Raw genomic sequence first — 22,858 nt, 5'->3', positions numbered from 1 at the left:
TTAAAATTTAAAAAAATTATAAATTAATTTTATTACAAAATCGTATATCAGTTTTGCCCGAACTAGCGGCATCCTTGTCTTGCGTCATAATTACTTTTCATTGACATCAGTGGCACATTCCGCTCAAACTAGATGCGTTCTATCTCCTTTCAACTTGTAAACATAATAGCAAAAAGGAGGACAAAAACACCAAGCTCGATTTATGACAATGGCGAAATGTTCCGATGATGCGACCATAGTGACTTTGAAAGCATGTTTAGGTGACTAGTAAGCATATGTCGTCACATATGATAATTAAATAAACTCCATAAACAATTCTGCAGGTGTTGCATAGAAGGTCGTTATGTATCAAGCAGTGAAAATGTTATACAAACAGAGCTCCAGAGGCAAGTTTTTTACTTTGACAAAGCTCTAGGCAGAGATTTTTAATAAGCTGAATAAGTATATTTACTTGGATAGTACCAAATCGAACCTTTTGTTACCCAAAACTCGCAAAACATGGCAACGTCAAACAAAATGAAAAAATAGATAAAAAATTATGAATATTCACTAACATCACAGAATAGTTTACCTAAAAGGTACCTGTTTGCATGTTTTTAGACTGAATTGACTTAAGATTATGTAGTGATTTGTTGTTGTGAAAAAAGGCTACTGGCCTTTTCTGCACTGACTGACTGTTTAAGATAAGATGGTAATATAAACATATACATAGACACATTTATCAATAATAGAAACACCCCAAACAATTTTGCAGACATCTGATAAAGGCACGTTCTGTATCAAGAGCATCAAGCAGCGAAAATCTGATACCAACATAGTTCCTAAGGCAGGTTTTCACTTTGCTGAAGCGCTGGGCCAAGTATATCCCTTGTTAGAGATCATATTTGCTTATCTCCCTTACAGTGATCTAAAAATATGCCAGGAGGTTTGTGAATCATGGAGAACCAAAGCCTTAGAAGAGTTGTCAAGGAGAACAGCTCCAAGTTGGTTTACCTGCTATAAAGTGGGCTCGAAAGCTTATAAAGCTAATCTCATCTCACATAGTGCAAATTTTAATTACAATAATGTAGATATAGGCATTATTTTATATGATAATTACAGGATCAAGCTGAATAAGTATATTTGTTTACATAGCAATAATGTGGAGTTAAGTCAAATGTCTGGTAAGTTTTCTTTAATTTAACTATTTTCAATTGTGAATGATTTAATGGCAATTAAGGTTATAGAAAAAGTATACTGTCTGAGCCATATAGTCCAGCAAGCAGTGTATGGTCAAGGAAAGTACTTTAGCAAAAACAAAAAATAGCTTTCCCGACTATAGAAAAAAAAAGAAAATGTTAGTGGTCTGTAGTTCCAACCCAACCAAAGGTAGTGATCTTTTTCTATAATTTTAATTATGGTGGTCTATTAAACCATCTACATACCATTCCATAATTGGAACCTTAAATCATTATTCTAAATTTATATTAAATTAGATTTTTATGGAGTGAATTAATGAACAAAAACAATGTATATCCTTGATATTAAAGCAAGCTTTATATGATTCAGATTTAAATCAGACCACAGTAGGCAATTGCACAATTCCCCTATTCTCAATTTGTTTTGTAACAACATGCTCCCTCTGTAACTGATTCTATAGTTCCAGAATATCTAGAAGAAGAACTGGTACCTAAATCGGTTGATTATTGTATGTTATCAGTGCATAGAGTGGCCTCATACTTCAATACAAGCAATAGATGCCTTACAGACGTTCAGGTATCAATCCCCACCTAAAGAGAATAAACAGGTGCTAGCTAGTCCTTATGTTTTTCAGTACCATGGGTCGACTTTTGACGGAGTTTTCATACCAAAACTTCCCTCTATAAGAACTGTAATGTTCCACTGCAACCCCAGTAAGAAAAAGGAGGTTGAGGCAACCGTCAAAAATTATGTCAGGCCTAATGAAGTAGCAAAATGTCTTTTGTTATTTTGCAAAACACAGCTATATGAGAGTTTGTACACTTTACTGGAGTATTTGTTGCCCAAGTGTGTAATTGTAATTTCATAATACTTGTTTCCTGAAAAAAAAACTTTAAGGGACCATCCAAATTCAGTAGCACTAGGAGGAGGTGTGGTTAGAGGGACAAAAACCTTCCAGAAGTTCAATCATGAAAACAAAATATATACAGTAAAGGACACAGTATGCATTCTGTTTTTGAAAGATCAGAATTCTTTGGAAGACAATTTTAAAGCATATTCTTGTGTTATAAGAGGAAATCGTTTGTCCAAGGAAGAATTTGACTCAAAGCTCCTTGATGTAATAAATGTGAATGAATTACTTGTAGATTTGTTTTTATTGACCTTTGCTTTTATAGTTGAAAAAAAATGTGACGTTAAAACGTCATACTTTAGGATTCCGCCTGTGTTGCTCTGCAAAGTATCAAGAATCGGAGCTACAGTCATTTCATGATATATTTCCGGGAATACCCTTGTTAGGACTGGACGCTTATGGAGAGATTGGATGGGATTGTTATCCGAATGCGCGGCCCGAAAAGTCAGGTATACTTTTCTTTGGTTTTAGAGACTAATAGTTAACAGAAAAATTGCAGATGAACCTCACGGAGCCAAAAGGTTGAAGAGAAACAGGAATTGCCCTTGTGCAGAAAATATTTTCTCAACTATTGTTGTGCTCATTACTTGGGATTGATTGCCCTTAAATAATTATGTAAGTTTTAAGGAAATAAAGCTGAGAAAATTACCCATGTATTTTAAACTTATACTTTTACAAAACACAGAAACATTCTACCACTTATTGAAGCCTCCTCCACTATTCCTAAATCCGCCGCCTCCTCCACCTCTGCCGAACCCCCCACCACCCCTCCCGCGGCCTCCTCCTCCAGCATTTCCACCTCTAAAGCCTCCAGAGTTTCCGCCTCTGAAACCTCCGCCTCGACTGCCGCCTCTGCCTCCAAAACTATTACCTCTACCGCCTCCAAAACTATTACCTCTTCCTCCTCCACGTCCTCCACCTCTCCCTCCTCTAGAGGGCTTTTTCTGAACGGACCCTGGAGGTCTTGGAAGAAACCTTTGCAGAGGTAGGAGTTTTGCTGGATCAATAAAAAGCTATGCAAGCAACAAAAAATTAATACCATAAATTTTTAAGGTAGGAAAATTTTACTTTTTGATTTTTTTTGAAGCTTCCTGCATTCATGTTTTCGCCTAACCTAATGGTCACTGAATAGTCTCGTATGTTGCCAAAAATTTCATCTATTTTCCCAATTTGTTCTTTGTTTTCAAGGTATATCGGCGCGTTGAAGAATGGAACGTCCTGTATTTCCACTTTACACACTAAATCATCTTGTACACTGTAGTCAAAGAAACCTAATGGTATTACCTAAAGATGGAGGTATGTAACATATGTGCATGGATATTTTACGAATTTGTTACCTGTTCAGGAGGTCCTTGATCATAGTTTCTGCCTCCACCACCACCTCCAAAACCTCCACGACCACCTCCTCGGCCACCCCGACCTCTGCCAAAACCACGTCCACCTCCTCTGAAGGACATGGGTTTTGAATTCAATGGCAATTCTTTGAAAAAGCAAACAAAAATTAAGGTAAAACACAAAAGAAGGTAAAAGGAGATGAGGCTTTGATACTAAAAATTGGCCAAACAATTAATTAAAGAATACTTTAATGAGAATATAACAAAAATCACTGAATGATATTAATTTGCAAGAAATTCTTTGATGATTTATTAGGGAAATGGAAATAAAATTAAGAATTAGACAACAAAATGCAAAAACACGTGGAAAAGCCGATTTTAACAAAGCTATATATTTGTAACTTAAAAAAAAATAAATGCATTTAAATCCTACATTATAATTTGTTTAGTTACCTAAAAACTCAAAACTATTACACCAATTTTTAGGCCTTTCACAATAATTTTACAGCTATTTTTAACAAATATGCACTTTTCATATTCACAGTTTTTAAACAATGTAAATATAACATAACCTTAAACTGTGCTTCACTGATGCTGTTCATAAACGACAAATATCATAATTAAATATATTAAAGTAAAATGGCGCAGAGAGTAGTCTTTAATTTTAAAAAATTAAAATATTCAAATATTCTATAAAATGAGATTTAGTACTTCATGTATTTATTCTCAAAGCTTTAAACATTGAGGAATTTATCAATATACTAATTTCGAGGTCACATTAACTTGAAATATCTCTTTTTTTGTACTTGGAATTGTCGCTTACTTTTGCTGACGACACAAATTTTGCCTTTTAGTCTATTGGTCAGAATAGCAGAACGAGTTGGCAGGTAGGTGACATAGTCAGGTTTCTCTGCCGGAACCCAAACAAACCAGATATTTTTCAATTAATTCTAGCAGCGAAAAGGAATATCTTTCAAATCTTTCAGGCATCAGAAGAAGTGCTTGGCGAAAAAGAAAAATTCATATTAAGAGGATCAAGCCTTATATCAACGTGGCCGAACGTAACCGTAGTGACGAGGGACCATCGCCATCCAGATATTTTTTTGAATTTCAAGTAAACTTCCAAAACTGCTTATCAGCAATTTTGTCAATTATTTGAGTTTAGATTACAGAGAAGTTATCGGTAAGTAAGCGCTCACTATAAATGTGTTTTGAAAATTTAGAGTGTGTTATTTCTTCAGTAAATTTCACTCTGTTACCAGCATCTCTATCTCCAAATAAACACACACACATATATATATATATATATATATATTATATTATATTTTATATATTTATATCTCACCAGAACCAATATGTCCCCCCCATATAAACTCACCTATTTCAACATAATGGGTCTTGCTGAGCCAATCCGAATTATCCTCAGTTATGGCAACATGGATTTTGAGGACTGTCGTATTCCCAAAGAGAACTGGCCTACAGTGAAACCCAGTAAAGTTTCTCTTATGCTTACAACTTACTGTAAATTGATAGTCACATATAATAGATACCCCCTTCGGTCAAGTCCCAACTTTGGAGCACAATGGCAGAGTGTTTCATCAGAGTGTGGCCATTTGTAGATATTTGGCCAAGCAGGTCAAACTAGTTGGCAAAGATGATGTTGAGGATCTTGATATTGATGCTGCAGTTGATACTGTTAATGATTTTAGAACTAGTAAGTGGGTGGTTTTGGTGGTTGGCTTTGTTATTTCAGTGGTTATTGTAGAGGTGGGGAAATATCACTATGAAACTGATGATACTGCAAAGGATGCTTATGGTAAAACTTTGTTTGGGGAGATTATTCCGTTTTACTTGGAAAAGTTGGATAGTCAAGCCAAGGAAAATGGAGGATATCTTGTTGGTGGCAAGGTATTATATCAATTTGAGTAGGGGTCAACTTTTTAATTTGTGTCTCTGCAGTTAACTTGGGCAGACCTTTTCTTTGTCGGTCTCATTGACTATGTTAACTTCATGGCCAAGAAAGACCTGCTAGCTAGCGCCCCAAATTTGCTGAAGGTCAAGGAACATGTGGCCAAGGAGCCCAATATTAAAAAATACCTGGAATCACGTCCAACAAATCATTAGTCTGAACCTGATTTGCAGTTTTCAATGTTGTTCTGTTCCCAAATTTCTGTAGTTCATCAAAATTTGACAAATTTTTAGAAATGTAATTGTTTATTTTTGGATTCATTCTCTCTATAGCATCTTATGCAATATGTGCTTGAAATTGATGTCGTGGTTCATGTTCAAAAATGTTTATCTCATGTTTGCACTGTATTATATTGGAATTGTTTATGAAAAGTTTAATAACAAATTACTTACAATCTTACAATAAATAGATTGAGATGTTATTTCTAATAAAACAAATTAATAAAATAACATATCTTTTCTTGTAATAAGAATATTATACTTCTTATACATGGGTAAGTAACACCAAAATCCATGGAAACAGGTTGGTATGATATTAGTAGGTATGTACAGATTTAAATACAACATAAACAAGTTTTTTACAAAATTCTTATTCAAGGTCCTTTTATTTTCCAATATTATTGTTTTGGTTAACTTATTAAATTAAATTACACAGCACGGCAACAGTGACTTGCTAAGAAGACTAACGACAATCAATTAAAAAAGGTTATCATTTTTAAGTAAACGTATAAATAATTATAAATTCTTTACAAACATCAGCGACAAGCGCAGTCTTTTAGAAGTCGACAACAATGGCCCCTCGATACAAACTTACTTATTTCGACCTTACCGGTCTTGGCGAATCTATAAGATTGCTGTTCCATTATGGAGGTATCAATTTTGAAGATAATCGTGTTCCTAAGGATCAATGGCCCGCTCTCAAACCAGGTATTGTTAGTGTAGCTAAGTAATTAATTATATCTTTAAATTGTTGTCGTCATATAGCTACCCCTTTGGGGCAGCTGCCTTTGTTAGAAGTAGATGGCAAGGTATTATATCAAAGTACTGCCATTGCTAGATACGTGGCCAATTTAGTGGGTCTGGATGGAAAAACTGCGTTAGAAAATTGGGAAATTGATGCTGTAGTGGACACCGTAAATGACTTAAGAGCTAGTGAGAATCATTGTATTATTGTTTAACTTCTTGATTATGTTGGGGTATAATTTCAGAATTCTTTGTTTGGTTTTTTGAATCTGACGAAGCAAAAAAAGCCCAATTAGCACAGACTTTAGATACTGAAACTCTTCCATTCTTATTGGGTAAACTCGAAGGTTGGGCTAACAAAAATGGGGGATATCTTGCTTTGGGAAAGGTAATTCTTATAGATGACGTCTAAAAATTGAAGTTCTTGAAATCAAGTAAATTATAATTTCAGTTAACATGGGCTGACATATATTTCATATCTAACACGGATTTCATCTGCTTAACTTACAAAAGGAATTTCATTGAGGGATATCCCAATTTGGAAAAATTAAGAAAAAATGTTACTTCTCTCCCAGCAATCAAGGCATGGATTGCGAAGCGCCCTAAAGATGATATGTAGCGCTCTTTGACTGATATGTGATAAGGATCAAATTACTAAGACCTGTATTTACATGTAATGATAACAAGTTGCAAGAATTGTTAATAAAAATATCTTTGAAATAGTCTATTAATGATTTTTTTTAATAGAAAATGTAGGGGCCAAATTGACAAAAATTATATATGCGTAGTAATATTTCTAATAATAATTAATTATTTTGAGTCTTAAACTTGGGATAATTATAACTATAAGGTAATGTCTTATTATCTATATAATTTATTAAATTTATTAAGATACAATGTCCCCGATATCTACAGTACGCGACAATAAAATAGCACACAGTGAAATTTATGTCAAAAGTCATTTGTAATGCATTTTATTTAATAATTTTTTGTTAACTTATGTAATACATAACAAAGGAGAATGATTGCTTTACAATTTTTATGGAAAAGAGGTGTTAATAACTAATACAATCAAAATCGTGAAAAGTTAACGCGTCAAAATAATAGCACATTCTTCAAAAATAACTAATATTACAATTATTTAATTAACAAAACTTAATATATTTTTAAGCTAGTACTTTGTACTACCACCTTTATTTTTTATCATCTCTATAAGACGATCTGGTATTGATTTGAATAATTTTTTAATATATTTTCTAGGAATCTTATTCCATTCATAAATAATACAATTTTTTAAATTTTCTGCATTATTAAATTGTCTGCCATTTTTGTACACAGCTCTTGCAAGTTTGCCCCAACAATTTTCGATTATATTCAAATCGGGTGATCTTGCTGGCCATTCCAAAATAGTAATATTATTCGTTTCAAAATACTCTTTAACGCACTTTGCGGTGTGCACAGCTGCGCTGTCTTGTTGGAAAATAAAATTTTCTCCTGATATTTGTGTAGCATACTTTTTAAGTTGTGTATCAATTAATTTTATGTACTCACGACTATTTACCCGTCCTTTAATAAAGTTCAATTCAGTCTTTCCTCTATACCCGATACCAGCCCAAATCATAAGGCTGCCTCCACCCATTTGCCGACGACTTAAATAAACTTTCTCCTTTCTCAAATCATGATAGTGATGATTCCACCCATCTGGTCCATCAAGATTTAATTTTTTTCCATCACTAAATATAACACATTTTAATTTTTTTATAGATTTCAGATGTTTTGTCGCAAACTGCAAACGAGCCTCTTTGTGCCTTGAAGATAGGGGTGGCTTCTTTTTAAGTTTTTGATGTTGTATGATTGAGGAATGTTGAAGTACACGTTGTACGTTTCTGATATTAGTATTTATGCCCACTGAATCAGCTATTTCTCTGGCCGTAGCAAAAGAGTTTGATGCTGCTCTCAAAATAGCACGTTTCTCACGGTCTGTTAAAGCTGGTGGTCTGCCCTTACCTTTTTTTTGCCATAATTACTGGGATTTTTAATTAAATTATATATTACTTTGCGGCTTCTACCCACAATTTTGGCAATTTTTAATATGGAATATTTGTCTTTCCATAGGCATAGAATCTTAGCGATTTCACTCTCATTTAACTTTGTACCTCGCCCCATGACTTCGAAAATTGAATGGTATTTGTGTTTATTTATATTGCGTATGGGTTTCATCCTTCATAAAAAAAAGATTAAGCATAAATACTTCAAATTACTATTCGCTGAATCATCGCAGAGATAAATCAAACCAAAATGTGCTATTATTTTGACGCGTTAACTTTTCACGATTTTGATTGTATTATTTATTAATACCTCATTTCCATAAAAATTGTAAAGCAATCATTCTCCTTTGTTATGTATTACATAAGTTAACAAAAAATTATTAAATAAAATGCATTACAAATGACTTTTGATATAAGTTTCACTGTGTGCTATTTTATTGTCGCGCACTGTATATATACTTGTTAAGCTCTTAAGCCGAAAATCAAGCAAATTTAAAGCCTAGTCATGACAAATTGTAATATTTCTAAAAAATGAATCATCATGCGTTATACACTTCTTATCAATAACACCAGATTCTCTTTTTAGATTTCCAATCTAATTGAACCTATTGTAAATATAAAGAAAGAATATTAATATTCATTTTTGTCCGTTCAACTGAAATCATAAAAAAGTTGGAGGAAATATGCTGTATGTATATTCTCTTCCAGACGGGAATAGTTATGTACCACATGTGTGTCCTACAATAAGGATGAAATGGTTCAAAAGCCCCTAGTTTAAAAAATGTTTTTTGCCATTTGTTACTGGGTTATTTAAACCATTAAACTGTTTTTATTTGATGTTATTTAATCATACATAAACGGTTAAATTCATGAGAAATATTAACAAAATTTAATAAATGTTCACCTCCCAACAACACACATGTTTGCCTAGTCATTATTGATTAACTTGCAACAATATAAACACGCTACGTGGTTCTGTGAAATAATCAAGGCCATTTTTTTTATTAATCTCATCCAAACAAACACAACACTTTAGTGTTATTAGTTATGAAGGTTCCTGCCTAGGTACCAGTAACATCATCATTTTATCTAATCGGTTCGAGCTAGCAATAAAATATTACGCTTTCGTTGAAGACCTCATTTTCAAGCAGGTGCACAAGTGTAGTATATATTGAGTGATCGTTTTAAAAAGGAAATAGTTAAAATGGCTCCAAAATACAAGCTAACTTATTTCCCGATAGCTGGCCTTGCCGAGCAAATCCGTTTTCTCTTCAGTTACGGAGGAATCGAGTTTGAGGATAATCGCATTGATCCAGCGAGTTGGCCTACACTCAAATCAAGTAAATTATATTATTCTAATATAGAAAAATATTATATTTTTTGAATAGCAACGCCTGTTGGTCAATTGCCAATTTTGGAAGTGGATGGAAAGGTTCTCTTTCAAAGTATCGCCATTAACCGGTATCTAGGTCATATACTTGGACTTGCTGGGAAGACTCCTTTAGAGAACTGTGAGATTGATGCTGTTGCCGACACAATAACTGATCTGAGATTCAGTAAGGTGAAAGATTAGTCTCAGTAAGACCTAACCGAAAAAATGATTTTTCAGAGTTCACAGTATGGCATCAACAAGAAGAAGGACCTAAAAAGGAAGAGCTCAAGGAAAAACTTTCTAATGAAGTTCTTCCATTGTATCTGGGCAAATTTGAGCAATGGGCGACAGCCAACGGTGGATATTTGGCTTTGGGGAGGGTAGGAAAAAATGTAACATTTCTTATAAATAAGCAATATATCTGAACATTTTTTGCAGTTAACATGGGTCGATATAGTTGCTGCTTCCATTTTTGAGGTGTTTGACAAAATGTTTGCTTCGAAATTCCAAACACAGTCTCTGTTGAATGAATATCCTACTCTGCAGAAATTGCAAAGCACTGTTTTCAACATTCCTAACATTAAGGCGTGGATCGACAAACGCCCTGCAGATAAGCTACAATAGAGGAGTAATTTGGTTTTTGCATATACTTTGTGCATTTATTTTTACTTAGTATGCCAAAAATAAGTTTATTGTTGTATACTTTAATTCTTCTACACGTATAATTTTGAAAATTATAATTGTTGAAATAAATTCTTTCCATTTTGAATTCATTATTTCTGACATCATTCCCGCGCGCAATTTGCAGCCAATAAACTTCAACCGACCGTATGGCTATCTATTGGAATAGTCTCGAAGCTCTTTGATTCAATTGACACACCCGCAAAACACGTTTGTTTACTATTTAATAACATTCGCAATTTATAATAAATATAAAAAATTCTCGAGAAGTAGAGTCAAAAGCGACTTGTTATATCGAAAATGATAAAAGAGGTCTTAGTGGATTTGAGCGGCACATTGCATATCGACAATCAAGCCATACCTGGCGCAATACAGGCCTTGAAAAGGCAAGTCATTTTTCCCCCAGCAAACCACTTTTACTGAAAACACCCTATTCAGACTAAAACAACAAGATTTGACCATAAAATATGTCACTAACACGACAAAAGAGAGCAAAAGAATGCTTCATGAAAGGCTCACAAACTTAGGGTTTCAAGTAAACAAAAGTGACATAATAAGCTCTCTTGGAGCATGCAGAAACTTAATTGCAAGCAGGAGCCTTAAACCCATGCTGATGGTAATAATTTTGCCACAGACGTGGGCGTCTCAAATAAATAAGATTGTGCAGGTCGCCCCTGAAGCGATGGAGGATTTCCAAGACTTATCTTGTCCGCCAACAGAAACCCCTGATGCTGTGGTAATTGGCTTAGCACCAACAGAATTTCAGTATAATCGGTTAAATGAAGCTTTCAGGTAAAATTTTCTAATGTGCTTAAATAAAAATTTACAGTGTGTTTTGTACCAAGGCATCTGCAAAATGGGGCTCAGTTAATTGCAATTCATTCAGGCAAGTATTATAAAACTAATGATGGTTTATCATTAGGGCCAGGGTGTTTTGTCAAGGGTCTAGAGTATGCAGCTCAATGCAAAGCACTTTTAGTGGGAAAACCCAATAAAATATTTTTTCAGTCAGCTCTAACTGCTTCAATTTCTCCTTCACAAGCAGTTATGATTGGAGATGTAAGTTGCTGTATTGAAATTTTTAATTGCAGTTAATATTTTGAGTTTGTTAATACTGCAGGATGTAACTGATGACATAAAAGGGGCAATGGATGCAGGATTGCAAGGTTATTTAGTAAAAACTGGGAAGTATAGGGAGGGGGATGAGGATAAGATATCTCCATCTCCCACAAAAGTATTTGAAAGCTTTGTTGAAGCTGTAGATGATATAATAAAAGAGCTAAATTAGAAACAATAGATTTATTATTGCACATTAATATATCCCTATAAAAATAATCTTACATGAGAAAAGTGAGGTCTTAAGTTGAGCGAAAAGTTTGTTTAAAGAGAGACTTCTAAAAGTATTAAAATATATATCTTTGTGCAGATAAAATAACAATATTGATTGTTAAACATATATAAAATAAGACATAAAAATACTGAGTTTCTAATACTCCTCACTTTGGAGGTTGCTTTCTGAAACAATACAAATGAAACTTAGAAAAAGTTCAAATTCTTTCTAATTGTCATATTACAGAATTAAAGCAATTAAAAGCAGCACTTACCTACTTCGAATTGACAAAGGCAAACCGGAGGCCTTACTCCCCATATTTTTGGCACTTAAATCACTACAACCCTCTTGTCCCTGAGCATTATTGTTCTTCAAACTATCCTCGAAGATCTTTTCACTGGCGCTAAATCTTTTGAATTTTAGCTTATTGTTTCCAACCATTTTATCTGTGCTACTTGATCGCCTTAAGTGAATTATTTTATTTCCTGAAGAAATTTTTGATATGTTATTGTTTTGGTTTAAACTAGTGTTGCTACGTGTAAAACGAGCGAACCTTTGAGAGTCTAAACTCTGATCTCCAAAAGACTTTGATTTGCCTTGCTGGGAGATGCTCCTAATTCGAGAGCAAACAGGAATTTTGCTTTCAATTGCAATATTAAGACTGCGCCTTTTTATTGAAGAGTTCACATTAGCTCTCATTTCATTAGTGAATATACAAGAGTTGCGTTTATTCACTTGTCTCCCCTTCAATTCCTCTGTAAACACACTTTGAATATTAACCTTCAGATCATCAGTCATATTACTAGTGGCGGTTTTCAAAGCTTTAACATCACTTTCAGTTAAATTTTCTGTTAGCTTGACATTTTCAACAGAAATCACCATATCGCTTTCTTGAAGCTGAATTTTCGGTACTTCATCGTGAACGCTGACTTGATCAAGCCAGGTGGTTAAATTTTCTGCTGAATTTATTAGTTTTTTCACTTCCAGGGAAGTTTTAAGAGGAGATTTTACATCTTTGTCGGGAAATGCGACGCCAAAATCTTGTGGTAAGGCGACGCCCGCGTCGATATAAAAGTGTTGGTCGAGAAAAGGCATAGGACTATAATGACAAAGTTAAGCGGTAAAAGACGGAAAGCGGAAAAGTATTATACAATTCAGAGAAACTTACCTTGATCCTAGACCAAGACTGCTGTTATATCCTGCTGATCGCTTACTGCCCGTTGAAAATGTTGAGAGTTTTGATATTACACTTTTGGTCAGTGATACCGGAATCTGTTTTTCATCAAAGTTCTTCATTGCTTCTGCATCTTTTTGCTCTAGAGTACATGACTGCCCAGCTATTACTACTCCCATCCTAAATACCCCAGAATATCCTCATTGGTTTTTTAACATGCTTCACCCATACCTTTCTTTTAAAATCCTCTCTTCATCCTCAGCCTTTCTCTTGTCCTCCATAAGTACATTATTCTTAATACTCCCAAATGCCCCCATTTCCTTTAGCTTTATCTTCAACATCATAATAACGTCTTTATCTGTCTCTGTCTTCTCCATTTTCAAGAGGATATTTTCTAATTTAAATTGCAATGCTTCATCATTAGGAAGAACTAACATTTGTTTGAGCATTGGGAAGAGCTTAACCACACAAAGTCGCACTACTGCGATTTGGTCCTCTGGAAAACGGTTTAAAACATTTATTGATTACTTAAAATGGAAATTACCGGCCAAGTTGAGAAGTGGAACATAGAAGTACTCTTTGAAATATTTCCAGCTGAAAATCTCGATGGCATGACCGCATAAAATAACGAAAACCTGCCGAGCGTAACAACAAGGGGCATTGCAGAGTTGGGTTAAGATCATCTCTCTAATCCACTTTCGGTGGTTTTCCTTTAAGTTATATTTTAAGAAAATTAGTATCGTTCTAGTGGCTTGAGAACGCACCGGTTTCGCTCCCTGTAAATATTTTTATTTATATTAAACCGTGAAGACTTTCATGGTCCGTTAAAATACAATTGGAAATGTTTCCTGGGTCCATATAAACTGTGGTTCAATTTAAATTGCATCCTGACATTTCGTCCTCAACTACGATGGACTTTATTAAAGGTAATGAACGCTAACGAAAGAAATAATCTTAAGTATATTTCAACGTTCACTGAAGCGATAAGTAAGGAGTCTGGTGTAAAAGTTAATTCTACCTCTGGATGTTTCGACTCCAAATTACGGGCAGTGATTTATTTCTTCCCTTTAAAGTTGTTATCATGCTTGATTAGACCGTCTATCTACTTTGACTGATGAACTTATGGCATATATGCATATACTGCTTATAGTAAGAGGACGAAATTGTGCTATATAACACCAACCAATTTTTTTCCAGAAAATATTTCAATTGTATTTTTATTGATTATACTGATTATGAATTAAAATATTTACTCCATGAATTGCAGCAGTGAGAACCACAGGAGAGAAATGTTGATGAATGAAATCAGATGGAAAACAGTTGGGTAAGCACTCCCATTGCATCAAAAGAGACTCTTTCATGCGCCAGTTATTAGTTCTAAAAACTTCGCTTTGACACTTCAGCATTGCTTGGCCAATATCCAGAGTGGCCTGCACTGCCACTTCTTCTCAAAATAACTTAAATAATTTAATGAACTTTAATGAACTTAGTTAGTACCTCTTTGCAATACGTTTGAGTTTGAAAACAGCTCCAGTATGTGTGAAATGTTCGGCACTAAGGCTTGTAAAACATCTTCATCTTCATCTCTTAGGAGTTTAGTAAAATCAAGTACCATTATTTCATTTGTGGGTCCTAAAAGTTACTTTATTATGTTTACCTCACACATTACTCTGAGACTCACCCAAAATTCTGACCATATCACAAAAGCAAATAGCCACAGATTTACGAACAGTATAACAAGGATCTGTCGCCAATATTTTAAAGGTGTGATACCATTTAAAGCTGATTTCATTGGGAATGAGGGCCAAAACCATGGCAGCTACTTTGGGAAGAGAACTGGCGCAATTTTCTCTGCATAACATGCACTTGGGAAGAGGGCAATTAAAGATTGTTTTACAGAAGTTTTGTTACTTACAACGGAAGAATCAATGTTTTCCATCAGAGGAAGTCCCTTTTTGCAGATATGATTGTAATAATCTAAAAACCACATGGCGTCGGAAGAGCTCATTTGAAATTGTAAATTTCCTATCAGCGTACTAAAGACATTTGATATTGCTGTGTATGTCGTGTCACCTAAACATATATTACTTATGATACATTAAAGACTTTAAATGTCTATTATCATATTACCTTCACACGCACTTTTTGTACATAATTTTTTGGCTAAAGGGATTATTGTGCTTTTAATGGTGTCTAAAAATTTAAAAAACCGAGATTTTCTCTGAATTTTTTTTACAATTGGTTTCATTTGCCCTTACCAGCACTTAGAAATGGTATAATGGCAACCATAGATTCAATTGCAATACACCGAACTGAAATATTCTCATCTGCAGACAATTCCACAAGCAGTGGTAAGAGGTTTACTTTAACTATTGCATCTCCCAGATTATATAGGCCTAAAACAATTATTTTTGTAAATTCTTATAAACACAACATATCAAGTTACCTTTGGCAACACAAGAAAGTTCTTTACACATAGCAGCACGAACTTCATAAAGACAGTCTTGACATAAGCTTTGTACTAATGGTAAAACATCCCTTTTAACCCTGGTATTAATATATTTTTTTTTACTGAGAGTTACAGGTTACATTTCAAAATACTTACTCAAAAGGATTCATAGTTCTGTGGATGGAAATTTGGCCCAGTATTTTACAACTTAACACTCGGAAATAAGCAGCTTTTGATAATTGTGATTTTGAAACTGCACATTTGAGAATATCATTCTTTAATACTTGCTCTTTAAGCAGAGGTATTACTGAGAGCAGTGTTTCCATCCAGGCATTTGCAATAATTGGTTCTCGATTTTCAATACCTTGTAATACCTTTATAAAATTGTTAACAAAGGCTGACTAAATGAAAGCTATAACTTACTTGAGGCACAAGGTTGACGGGAATATCCATATGCATTAAAATATTAAACATCCTACTCACAGCCAAGTTAAATTCTGAAGATGATTTTGGTAACTCTTGTTGAATTTTCGGGATAATCTTTGATACTGTTCCTTTTTGGTCATACTTGAGAAGCTCAGGCAGCGACCCTATTACACTCAGCTTCTGCAGATCGTCGCCTTTACTGAAAATTTTAACAAATAACAGTATATCTTTAAAGTGCTATGAATTATGCTCTTATAATAGAGATTTAAGTAAGTTTTAGTACGTTAACAGTCGCTCCTCTTCCTCCAAGAAGGTCTTGAGCCATTCTTCATCATCATCGTCACTCATTTTAGAGCTAGAACTAAGTTTCTTCCATTGTAAAGGCGATTTTTATAACAGAACTTTTCGAAAAACTAGGACATCATCAAGGTGAACAAATAAATACGTAAAATATAAACAAAAAAATTGAGGTTATGATACTACGAGATAACACATCGTGATAATTTTTTTTTCTTATTTGCCCTCTTGCTTATTTCATAAGGTAAATAAGGAAGTGTATATTTTCTAAATTATGAGGAAACACTTCCTGAGAATAAAGAATAAATTGTTAAAAATCGAAGAAAATTGAGGGAAGCTTTATAGAGTAGCAAATAAGTAGTAGATTTTAGAAGTTTTGTAGAATTGTAAACAATATAGCACCACTATTCAATACTACATTGTTGCCAATTTTACAACTGGTTAAGAATTTGTCTTACGTTGACATGACATTGACGTTCAGTTTTTTTGTTAATATCCAAAAAGTTCAGTCAGCGGGTTGCCCTTATTTCGTTGCATAACATAAAATTCTCGTTTATTTTTTCTGTAAAACTACAAAATGCTAAAACCCTGTACAGTTTCGGGTTATTTTCGAGTTGCTAGTCAAGTCGTTAGTAACCAGTTAAACATTTCCAGTAGCACTGCGATCCTGCCCAAAAGGAAAGTGGTTAAAATACCATTCCAGGGCTCCACCGTTATAACTTTAACTAAGACCTTGCCAGATGCTGACTTTTCAGTGTCTTCTGGACCGGCAGTGCCCTCTCAAATCAGGTATTGCTTAACATGCCATTTATTAAAATTATCTGGAGTTATAGAAAATTCTTTCAGGTGGGCACACACAGATATTACAGTACCCAACTTTGACAATTATCGCAGAAATTCAACCAAAGATCCTGAAAGAAAAGCCTCTGATTCTGAGGACTCCAGGAAGAACTTTACTTATCTTATTGCTGGAGGCCTAGGAGCCACTTCAGCATACGCTGCTAAAAATGTGGTAACCTACTTTGTTAGCTCTATGAGTGCTTCAGCTGATGTGCTGGCTTTGGCAAAAATTGAAGTTAAACTTGCTGATATTCCTGAAGGCAAATCTGTCACCTTCAAATGGAGGGGAAAGCCTTTATTTATTCGGCATCGAACTGCTGATGAAATTTCTCAAGAACAAGGAGTTGCTGTAGCTACCCTTAGAGATCCTCAACATGATCATGAGCGCATCAAGAAGCCTGAATGGCTTGTGGTGTTGGGTGTATGCACCCATTTGGGATGTGTACCTATTGCAAATTCCGGAGATTTTGGAGGTTACTATTGCCCTTGTCATGGGTCTCATTATGATGCCTCTGGCAGGATTCGTAAAGGTCCTGCTCCTCTTAATCTAGAGGTCCCAGAGTATATTTTCCCCACTGAAGATACATTGCTTGTAGGTTAAAGTGAGACTATTAGATTGTTTTAAATTATTTTGTCTTTGGAATTTTAAGCTCTAAAATGTATTTAGAGAGGTAAGAAATAAATGCTTATTTAAGTTAAATTTTTGTGATATACCTATGGAAAATCTTGTAGAATATCAATTCTTGAAATTGTACATAAACCTTGTTTTAATAAAGAACATTTCCCGGATTAATTTGCCGCATTAGAGTTAAAAATAGCGTCAAAAACACCTTATTGTGTCACGAACTCCTTAACCTTTCACCTAAATTCTATTCCTCAATCCCCAATACTTGACCAAACGAGAGTTACCCCTGGCAACTGGCTGTTCATATTCCCCACACTTTTAAGAGGGTCACAATTCAACGCCCATTTTACAACTTCGTGCCATGATCATTTACCTGTTTAATTGGAAATGGTGAGTGGCAAAGAGTTTCGCAGTAATCTAAGAAAACCCTTGCCGAACGCGAAGAAGAATGACAAACAATGTCGGCTTGTGCCTGCTTTTACTGTGCAAGCATTACAGAAAGGTAATTTACTATTACAATTCGTAGGTGTTTGTGCAGTTTAGTTTCCAGGTACCTGCGTAATTCCCCCTCAGAAATGCAATGCTTTTAAGGAAGTGGAGCCGAAAGGGGCTAAGAAATTTAGAATGAACTATTTAAGAGGCAATTTGCCTATTGCACTAGAAGCACAAGGAGGAAAAGTTTCTTGGAAGGTTTGTACTAAAGGGTTAAATGAAATTGTATGTTATGAGAAAATACTGAATTATTAGGCCGACGTAAATAAGTTGGATTTTCATTACTATTTGCCAATGTTCTTCGAAGGACTTTGTGAAACTGAAAATCCATACAAGCTATTTGCGCAACAAGGCATTTATGACATGTTAGCTCATGGAGGACAAAAAATATTCCCGTGCATTCCTCAGCTAATTATCCCCATTAAAGGTCATCTCTTTCATTTGAACCTTCAATTATAAAAAAGTAAACCAATATAAAATGCTATTTTTAGATGCACTGAAAACGAAGAATAAAGAAGTCATGTGTTCAACTCTCAAAGTTCTTCAACATCTGGTGAAAGCTGGAGACATGATAGGGGAAGCTTTAGTGCCGTATTATAGGCAGATACTTCCAACGCTTAATTTATTTAAGGAAAGGAATGGTATTCAAAGTTAATCAGATACTTGGTATTAGATATTCAATCCTTATTTTTGTCGCAGTGAATTGTGGGGATGAAATTGACTACAGTCAAATGAGAGGAGACAATTTAGCAGACATAATAAATGACACTCTGGAAATTTTGGAAAGATATGGTGGAGAGGATGCCTTCATTAATATAAAATACCTCATACCTACTTATGAATCTTGTATGATGAATTAGAGTGTAGAAGCTCAATAAAACTAATGTACCTGTACCCTATTAATGTGTCTTTATGTGCTTAAAATATTTCTCAATAACAATTTAATACAGAAATATTGCAAACACTGTGACCACACAGAAAATTGTGTCCTGAAAACAAGAAAATTTACTGTTTGGAACCTAATTATCATTCAACATACGTTCATAAAAATTTCACTACAGCAAAAATCAGTTTCAGGATCCCAGATACACCGAACACCTGATTTAACACCTTGTCCTTTTCTCTCTCCAATAACAACCTGCACTATGTGACGATACCGCTTCATTTCAATGTCTTTGGACGAGCAAAACTTTAAAAGAACCACTAAAAATGATTACATGGTCTTACCTCTCACTTTCTCATTTATTTCATTTGCCATTTTAATTGTCCAATTCTTAACATTATCAGCATCATAGTTCTTGCCCCCAAGTATGTTCGTTTGAACGTTTCGGATTATTTCTTTTACCGGAACTTCCTTGAAGCTAGATGAATATTAACAGTTGTTTTGGAAGTTGGAAACAAGCACATACATATCTTGGAAATTTGGTTTAATCTGGTACGAATTTTGAGGGGCTATGGAATCGTGGCTGAGCTGCTTAATTTCATCAATAATGGGTGGAAAAGCTGATGGTAAGGTGGTTGTAGTTTGAGAGCCTGTAGCCGAAACTGCATCATCTGGCTCCACAGTCTCTTCTTTATTATTATCGCTCATAATCGCACGATGTTATGTTAATATTTTCTTGTCAAGAGTTGAGGTTAAACTGTGAAGTTTATTTATAAAAAAATTTCTTTATGAGGGATATTAAGGTAATTTTGGAAGGAAAAATCGTTGAAATTTAGTGGAAAAAAGTGAAACAAATTGTTTATAAAAATATCAAATGTAAGGTTAAATTAAATATTGGCGATTGAAACAACAGACATGTCACATGACATTCTATCCAATAAGTTAGGAGAAAGCACGTGGTTGCTATCAGTTCTCGCAACCATGGTAACGGTTACAAGGTTGCCAGATTATGATGTTAATTTAATATTTACTTTTATTGCTTATTTTTAAGTTATGAATGGTTCCAACCAGAGTAATGCCGGTGAATTAAACACATAAGGTTTTACTTGTTTTCTTGTTGTAACTTGTAAAACTCAATTAAAACTTAAAAGTCTGAAAGATGTATGCTTTTGAGTCAGTGCCGCTGTGTATTTCAACTTGAGAATTTATGATCAATCTGGCAAATATGCACTTTATGAGAGCTTATTTAGCGAATTTAGTAAAATTAATAAAAATTGACTATTAACCGTTATTAGCTATTTGTATGCATGCCCTTTAAAACATTGTAAGTGTATGTAATTTTTGATTTGTCAATTTAAATAATTTAAAAAACAGAGAGATTACATATTCCGTGTTGTCTCTCGATTATATATATTAAAGCAGGGGCGCTAAGAGTTACAATGTAGTTTAATGGTTAACTTGTTCGTTTTACCCTTCGAGAATACTTAGTTCAAACCCGGCTGGTTAAAGTTTTTTCTTTATTATAGAAAAACTTTCAATATTTTTTTGAAGGGATGCTTTTTTCCCCTTTTGAACAAGAAATGAAAAAAAGTATTTCTTTACGAGCATACGGTAGAATGTTGAAATAAGTCTTTTTACTTTTTGTCGTAGTAGAAAAAAGTTATTCCTAGCTCAAGCGCGAGAATTCTTTCTCGCACTTGACTGTTTTCTCTAGCGAGCGTGTGGCAAAAAATCACTTTTTGCTTGTTAGGAAAATAACTTTATAACTCACAAATCAAAGTAAAATTTTTTACTGCACGCGTAATATTTAATTAAACTTTGAAAAGACAATAAAATGAACACACTTGCGCTCGTAGGAAAAGTATTGTTCTTAACAGGTGCAACGAAATGTCTTTATTGAATTAACTGCTGTCCATAATGTAGAGCAAAGCGAAGTCCCGCCAATTGCAATCAGCATGCGGGAAAAAAATCACAAATCGCACTTATTAGATAAATAATTATACTTTTACAATAACAAATATTCTAATAAGCTATAAATTAATCAATCTAAATACCGGATAAGAAACCTCACAAAACCTAACTAAGCTATGGAAACTGCCTCTAAGAAATTGACGCTTTTTGTCTATAATTGACATTTTTAGCAATTATTCGTGACCTTTTTACTACATTTTTTTATGCATTAAAATCAAAAGTATATCCAACGATACAACGTACTGATAACCGCAACAAGGCAAGGGAAGATAACACAATTAAATCCGGAAATCATAGGATGAGAAGTATTTATTGGGAGTACCCTGCCCATAATGGGAGACAAGGAGATCGACTGGAGCTACATGCCTCTTGAAATTTTATACAAGATCTTCAACCTACTTTCTTATTATGATAAATTAGCCTTCATGTCCAGTTGTTCTAGATGGCGGGATGCTGCCGAAACCGCGACCATTTGGAGGAAACTCCAGGTGCAAGTGGATACGGACTTAAATGGTTAGCGATATTCTATAATTTGACATAATCTATACCTAGTCAATTCGCCACAGAACCAAGTATTATTTTCCTTACTCAAAAATACTATAAGTATATTGAGCATTTGGAGATAGGCTGGAGTGTTTCATATTCTCAGAGTGATAAAAAGGGAGCGCCGAGACATAAAGAGACTGTGAAGAAAGTGGGAAGATTTCTTGTTTTACTGTTCGAACGCTTAGTCCAATTAAAGTCCCTTACCATTACCGAATGGTACGATCTATATCAACTGAAGAAACTTTCCTACTTGCTAATAAGATTCATCAAGTACGTTCGCTTTCCTACAATTTAAATCGTACAATATGGGTGATTTCAGGCACCAATCTCAATTGGAGAGCCTCAAACTAGTAAATGCCAACATGAACAACATGAGTTTCTCAAACATCCTTATCGCTTGCTTGAAGTCCAAACGAACCTTGACAAGCATCAGTTTACGCTACTCTACCTTTAACTCTAAGAGATTATTTGATAGTACAGTTTTCACCAACTGTATTGAGATGTTCTACAACTTGGAAATTCTCACCCTGGATTGTTGGATATTCATGCAATTTTTCAGCAAAGTATTCGATATAATCATCATAGAGATGTAAATTTTACTCGGTATTTGCAGCTTCAGGCGCGTTTTAAAAAATTGAAAGTTCTAAACTTGCATCTTGACAATTCGACGAAGAGAATTGACACATTGAATATCATGCAAGAGGGCCAAAAGGATAAGTTCTTTGCCTGTTTGCCTAAGGCCAGGGTGCACCTCATTGTGGAAAAACCAATGACGGATAATCAGTTTATGCAAATCTTGCAAAATTACTATCCTTTGGTCAGTTTTGAGTGGACTTACTCGCCTTATATGGAAACGTGTTATATGGATTGTTGCCAGTGCTTGGAGAGGCTTGTGAGCCTGCAACAAGACACTTTGGGTAAACTTACAGGGAGATCGTAAAGTCAATGTAATATTTCGGCATTCTAGAGGCAATCAAATTGGTGCTACCACTTGCAGAGGAAAAATTAAAAGATAAAATTTCGCATATAAAGCAGAAGTGCTACAATTTGGAGTCTTTTCAGTTTAATAACGTAGAATTAATGGAAGCGGTTAAAATAAGAACTCTTCTTATTCGGTGATTCGGATATTATTGTAAAGAATAGAGGTGATATTAAAAACTTTAAATTGTATTTTCATCAATCGCCATTCATTAATTTCACCATTTTATCAAGAAAATTCAAATATTAAGCCTTTAATAACAAGATATTTTTGGAGAAAATTTACCCTTTATCACAAACTCATTTACCATATAATGGACTGGGAATCATGGTGGTATTCAAAAATCGCAATAAATGGTACCAACATCGGTACATATGATATGATGCCGCGT

The 22,858-nt window shown here is 34.4% G+C and overlaps 11 protein-coding genes across 13 annotated transcripts; 8 read left to right on the top strand and 3 right to left on the bottom strand.

Moving 5' to 3' along the window:
- The first annotated feature begins 71 nt into the window (after window positions 1–71).
- On the top strand, window positions 72–3,571 carry LOC136346282 (uncharacterized). Of its 2 annotated transcripts, XM_066295312.1 has the most exons (8): window positions 72–691; window positions 755–1,163; window positions 1,640–1,755; window positions 1,814–2,025; window positions 2,077–2,296; window positions 2,355–2,538; window positions 2,589–2,704; window positions 2,775–3,571. In XM_066295312.1, exons 1-7 carry the CDS (start codon window positions 689–691, stop codon window positions 2,684–2,686), a joined length of 1,242 nt encoding a protein of 413 aa, XP_066151409.1. In that variant the 5' UTR covers window positions 72–688; the 3' UTR covers window positions 2,687–2,704; window positions 2,775–3,571. The 2 variants fall into 2 exon arrangements, with proteins under 2 accessions (XP_066151409.1, XP_066151408.1); XM_066295311.1 differs by having other exon boundaries at window positions 73–691; window positions 2,589–3,571.
- Window positions 2,727–4,359, bottom strand: Gar1 (Gar1 ribonucleoprotein). Of its 2 annotated transcripts, none has more exons than XM_066295324.1 (4): window positions 4,247–4,359; window positions 3,427–3,569; window positions 3,158–3,373; window positions 2,727–3,102 (listed from the first exon to the last, which is right to left on the bottom strand). In XM_066295324.1, exons 2-4 carry the CDS (start codon window positions 3,544–3,546, stop codon window positions 2,782–2,784), a joined length of 657 nt encoding a protein of 218 aa, XP_066151421.1. In that variant the 5' UTR covers window positions 3,547–3,569; window positions 4,247–4,359; the 3' UTR covers window positions 2,727–2,781. The 2 variants fall into 2 exon arrangements, with proteins under 2 accessions (XP_066151421.1, XP_066151420.1); XM_066295323.1 differs by lacking the exon at window positions 4,247–4,359 and adding an exon at window positions 3,877–4,017.
- On the top strand, window positions 4,312–5,841 carry LOC136346293 (glutathione S-transferase-like). Its single transcript, XM_066295327.1, has 5 exons — window positions 4,312–4,606; window positions 4,772–4,914; window positions 4,970–5,137; window positions 5,189–5,331; window positions 5,383–5,841. The coding sequence occupies exons 2-5, from the start codon at window positions 4,779–4,781 to the stop codon at window positions 5,545–5,547; spliced, it is 612 nt and encodes a 203-aa protein (XP_066151424.1). The 5' UTR covers window positions 4,312–4,606; window positions 4,772–4,778; the 3' UTR covers window positions 5,548–5,841.
- Window positions 5,842–6,070: 229 nt separating this feature from the next.
- Window positions 6,071–7,079, top strand: LOC136346292 (glutathione S-transferase-like). The gene is made up of 4 exons (XM_066295326.1): window positions 6,071–6,318; window positions 6,376–6,543; window positions 6,600–6,742; window positions 6,806–7,079. The coding sequence occupies exons 1-4, from the start codon at window positions 6,183–6,185 to the stop codon at window positions 6,971–6,973; spliced, it is 615 nt and encodes a 204-aa protein (XP_066151423.1). The 5' UTR covers window positions 6,071–6,182; the 3' UTR covers window positions 6,974–7,079.
- Window positions 7,080–9,447: 2,368 nt separating this feature from the next.
- On the top strand, window positions 9,448–10,543 carry LOC136346291 (glutathione S-transferase-like). Its single transcript, XM_066295325.1, has 4 exons — window positions 9,448–9,742; window positions 9,791–9,958; window positions 10,012–10,154; window positions 10,213–10,543. Exons 1-4 carry the CDS (start codon window positions 9,607–9,609, stop codon window positions 10,396–10,398), a joined length of 633 nt encoding a protein of 210 aa, XP_066151422.1. The 5' UTR covers window positions 9,448–9,606; the 3' UTR covers window positions 10,399–10,543.
- Window positions 10,544–10,633: 90 nt separating this feature from the next.
- Window positions 10,634–11,749, top strand: LOC136346287 (haloacid dehalogenase-like hydrolase domain-containing protein 2). The gene is made up of 5 exons (XM_066295321.1): window positions 10,634–10,841; window positions 10,894–11,071; window positions 11,123–11,247; window positions 11,301–11,514; window positions 11,576–11,749. Exons 1-5 carry the CDS (start codon window positions 10,756–10,758, stop codon window positions 11,741–11,743), a joined length of 771 nt encoding a protein of 256 aa, XP_066151418.1. The 5' UTR covers window positions 10,634–10,755; the 3' UTR covers window positions 11,744–11,749.
- LOC136346281 (serine/threonine-protein phosphatase 4 regulatory subunit 4-like) lies at window positions 11,740–16,428 on the bottom strand. Its single transcript, XM_066295310.1, has 15 exons — window positions 16,118–16,428; window positions 15,832–16,033; window positions 15,565–15,782; window positions 15,406–15,506; window positions 15,218–15,355; window positions 15,090–15,152; window positions 14,875–15,032; window positions 14,641–14,824; window positions 14,457–14,591; window positions 14,213–14,403; window positions 13,504–13,735; window positions 13,191–13,455; window positions 12,954–13,139; window positions 12,060–12,884; window positions 11,740–11,970 (listed from the first exon to the last, which is right to left on the bottom strand). The coding sequence occupies exons 1-15, from the start codon at window positions 16,180–16,182 to the stop codon at window positions 11,952–11,954; spliced, it is 2,982 nt and encodes a 993-aa protein (XP_066151407.1). The 5' UTR covers window positions 16,183–16,428; the 3' UTR covers window positions 11,740–11,951.
- Window positions 16,429–16,620: 192 nt separating this feature from the next.
- RFeSP (Rieske iron-sulfur protein) lies at window positions 16,621–17,764 on the top strand. Its single transcript, XM_066295320.1, has 2 exons — window positions 16,621–16,920; window positions 16,978–17,764. Exons 1-2 carry the CDS (start codon window positions 16,709–16,711, stop codon window positions 17,570–17,572), a joined length of 807 nt encoding a protein of 268 aa, XP_066151417.1. The 5' UTR covers window positions 16,621–16,708; the 3' UTR covers window positions 17,573–17,764.
- Window positions 17,765–17,809: 45 nt separating this feature from the next.
- LOC136346288 (parkin coregulated gene protein) lies at window positions 17,810–18,977 on the top strand. The gene is made up of 5 exons (XM_066295322.1): window positions 17,810–18,098; window positions 18,147–18,286; window positions 18,344–18,515; window positions 18,580–18,729; window positions 18,788–18,977. Exons 1-5 carry the CDS (start codon window positions 17,984–17,986, stop codon window positions 18,946–18,948), a joined length of 738 nt encoding a protein of 245 aa, XP_066151419.1. The 5' UTR covers window positions 17,810–17,983; the 3' UTR covers window positions 18,949–18,977.
- Window positions 18,978–18,980: 3 nt separating this feature from the next.
- On the bottom strand, window positions 18,981–19,936 carry LOC136346294 (dynein light chain Tctex-type protein 2B-like). The gene is made up of 4 exons (XM_066295330.1): window positions 19,498–19,936; window positions 19,316–19,449; window positions 19,128–19,261; window positions 18,981–19,077 (listed from the first exon to the last, which is right to left on the bottom strand). The coding sequence occupies exons 1-4, from the start codon at window positions 19,677–19,679 to the stop codon at window positions 19,030–19,032; spliced, it is 498 nt and encodes a 165-aa protein (XP_066151427.1). The 5' UTR covers window positions 19,680–19,936; the 3' UTR covers window positions 18,981–19,029.
- Window positions 19,937–21,031: 1,095 nt separating this feature from the next.
- On the top strand, window positions 21,032–22,698 carry LOC136346246 (uncharacterized). Its single transcript, XM_066295249.1, has 5 exons — window positions 21,032–21,455; window positions 21,509–21,758; window positions 21,808–22,051; window positions 22,102–22,405; window positions 22,456–22,698. The coding sequence occupies exons 1-5, from the start codon at window positions 21,275–21,277 to the stop codon at window positions 22,605–22,607; spliced, it is 1,131 nt and encodes a 376-aa protein (XP_066151346.1). The 5' UTR covers window positions 21,032–21,274; the 3' UTR covers window positions 22,608–22,698.
- The last annotated feature ends 160 nt before the right edge of the window (window positions 22,699–22,858 follow it).

The sequence above is a fragment of the Euwallacea fornicatus genome, chromosome 22, assembly GCF_040115645.1.
Source record: "Euwallacea fornicatus isolate EFF26 chromosome 22, ASM4011564v1, whole genome shotgun sequence".
Classification (NCBI taxonomy): Eukaryota; Metazoa; Arthropoda; class Insecta; order Coleoptera; family Curculionidae; genus Euwallacea; species Euwallacea fornicatus.
This window is presented reverse-complemented; position numbering and strand designations above follow the sequence as displayed.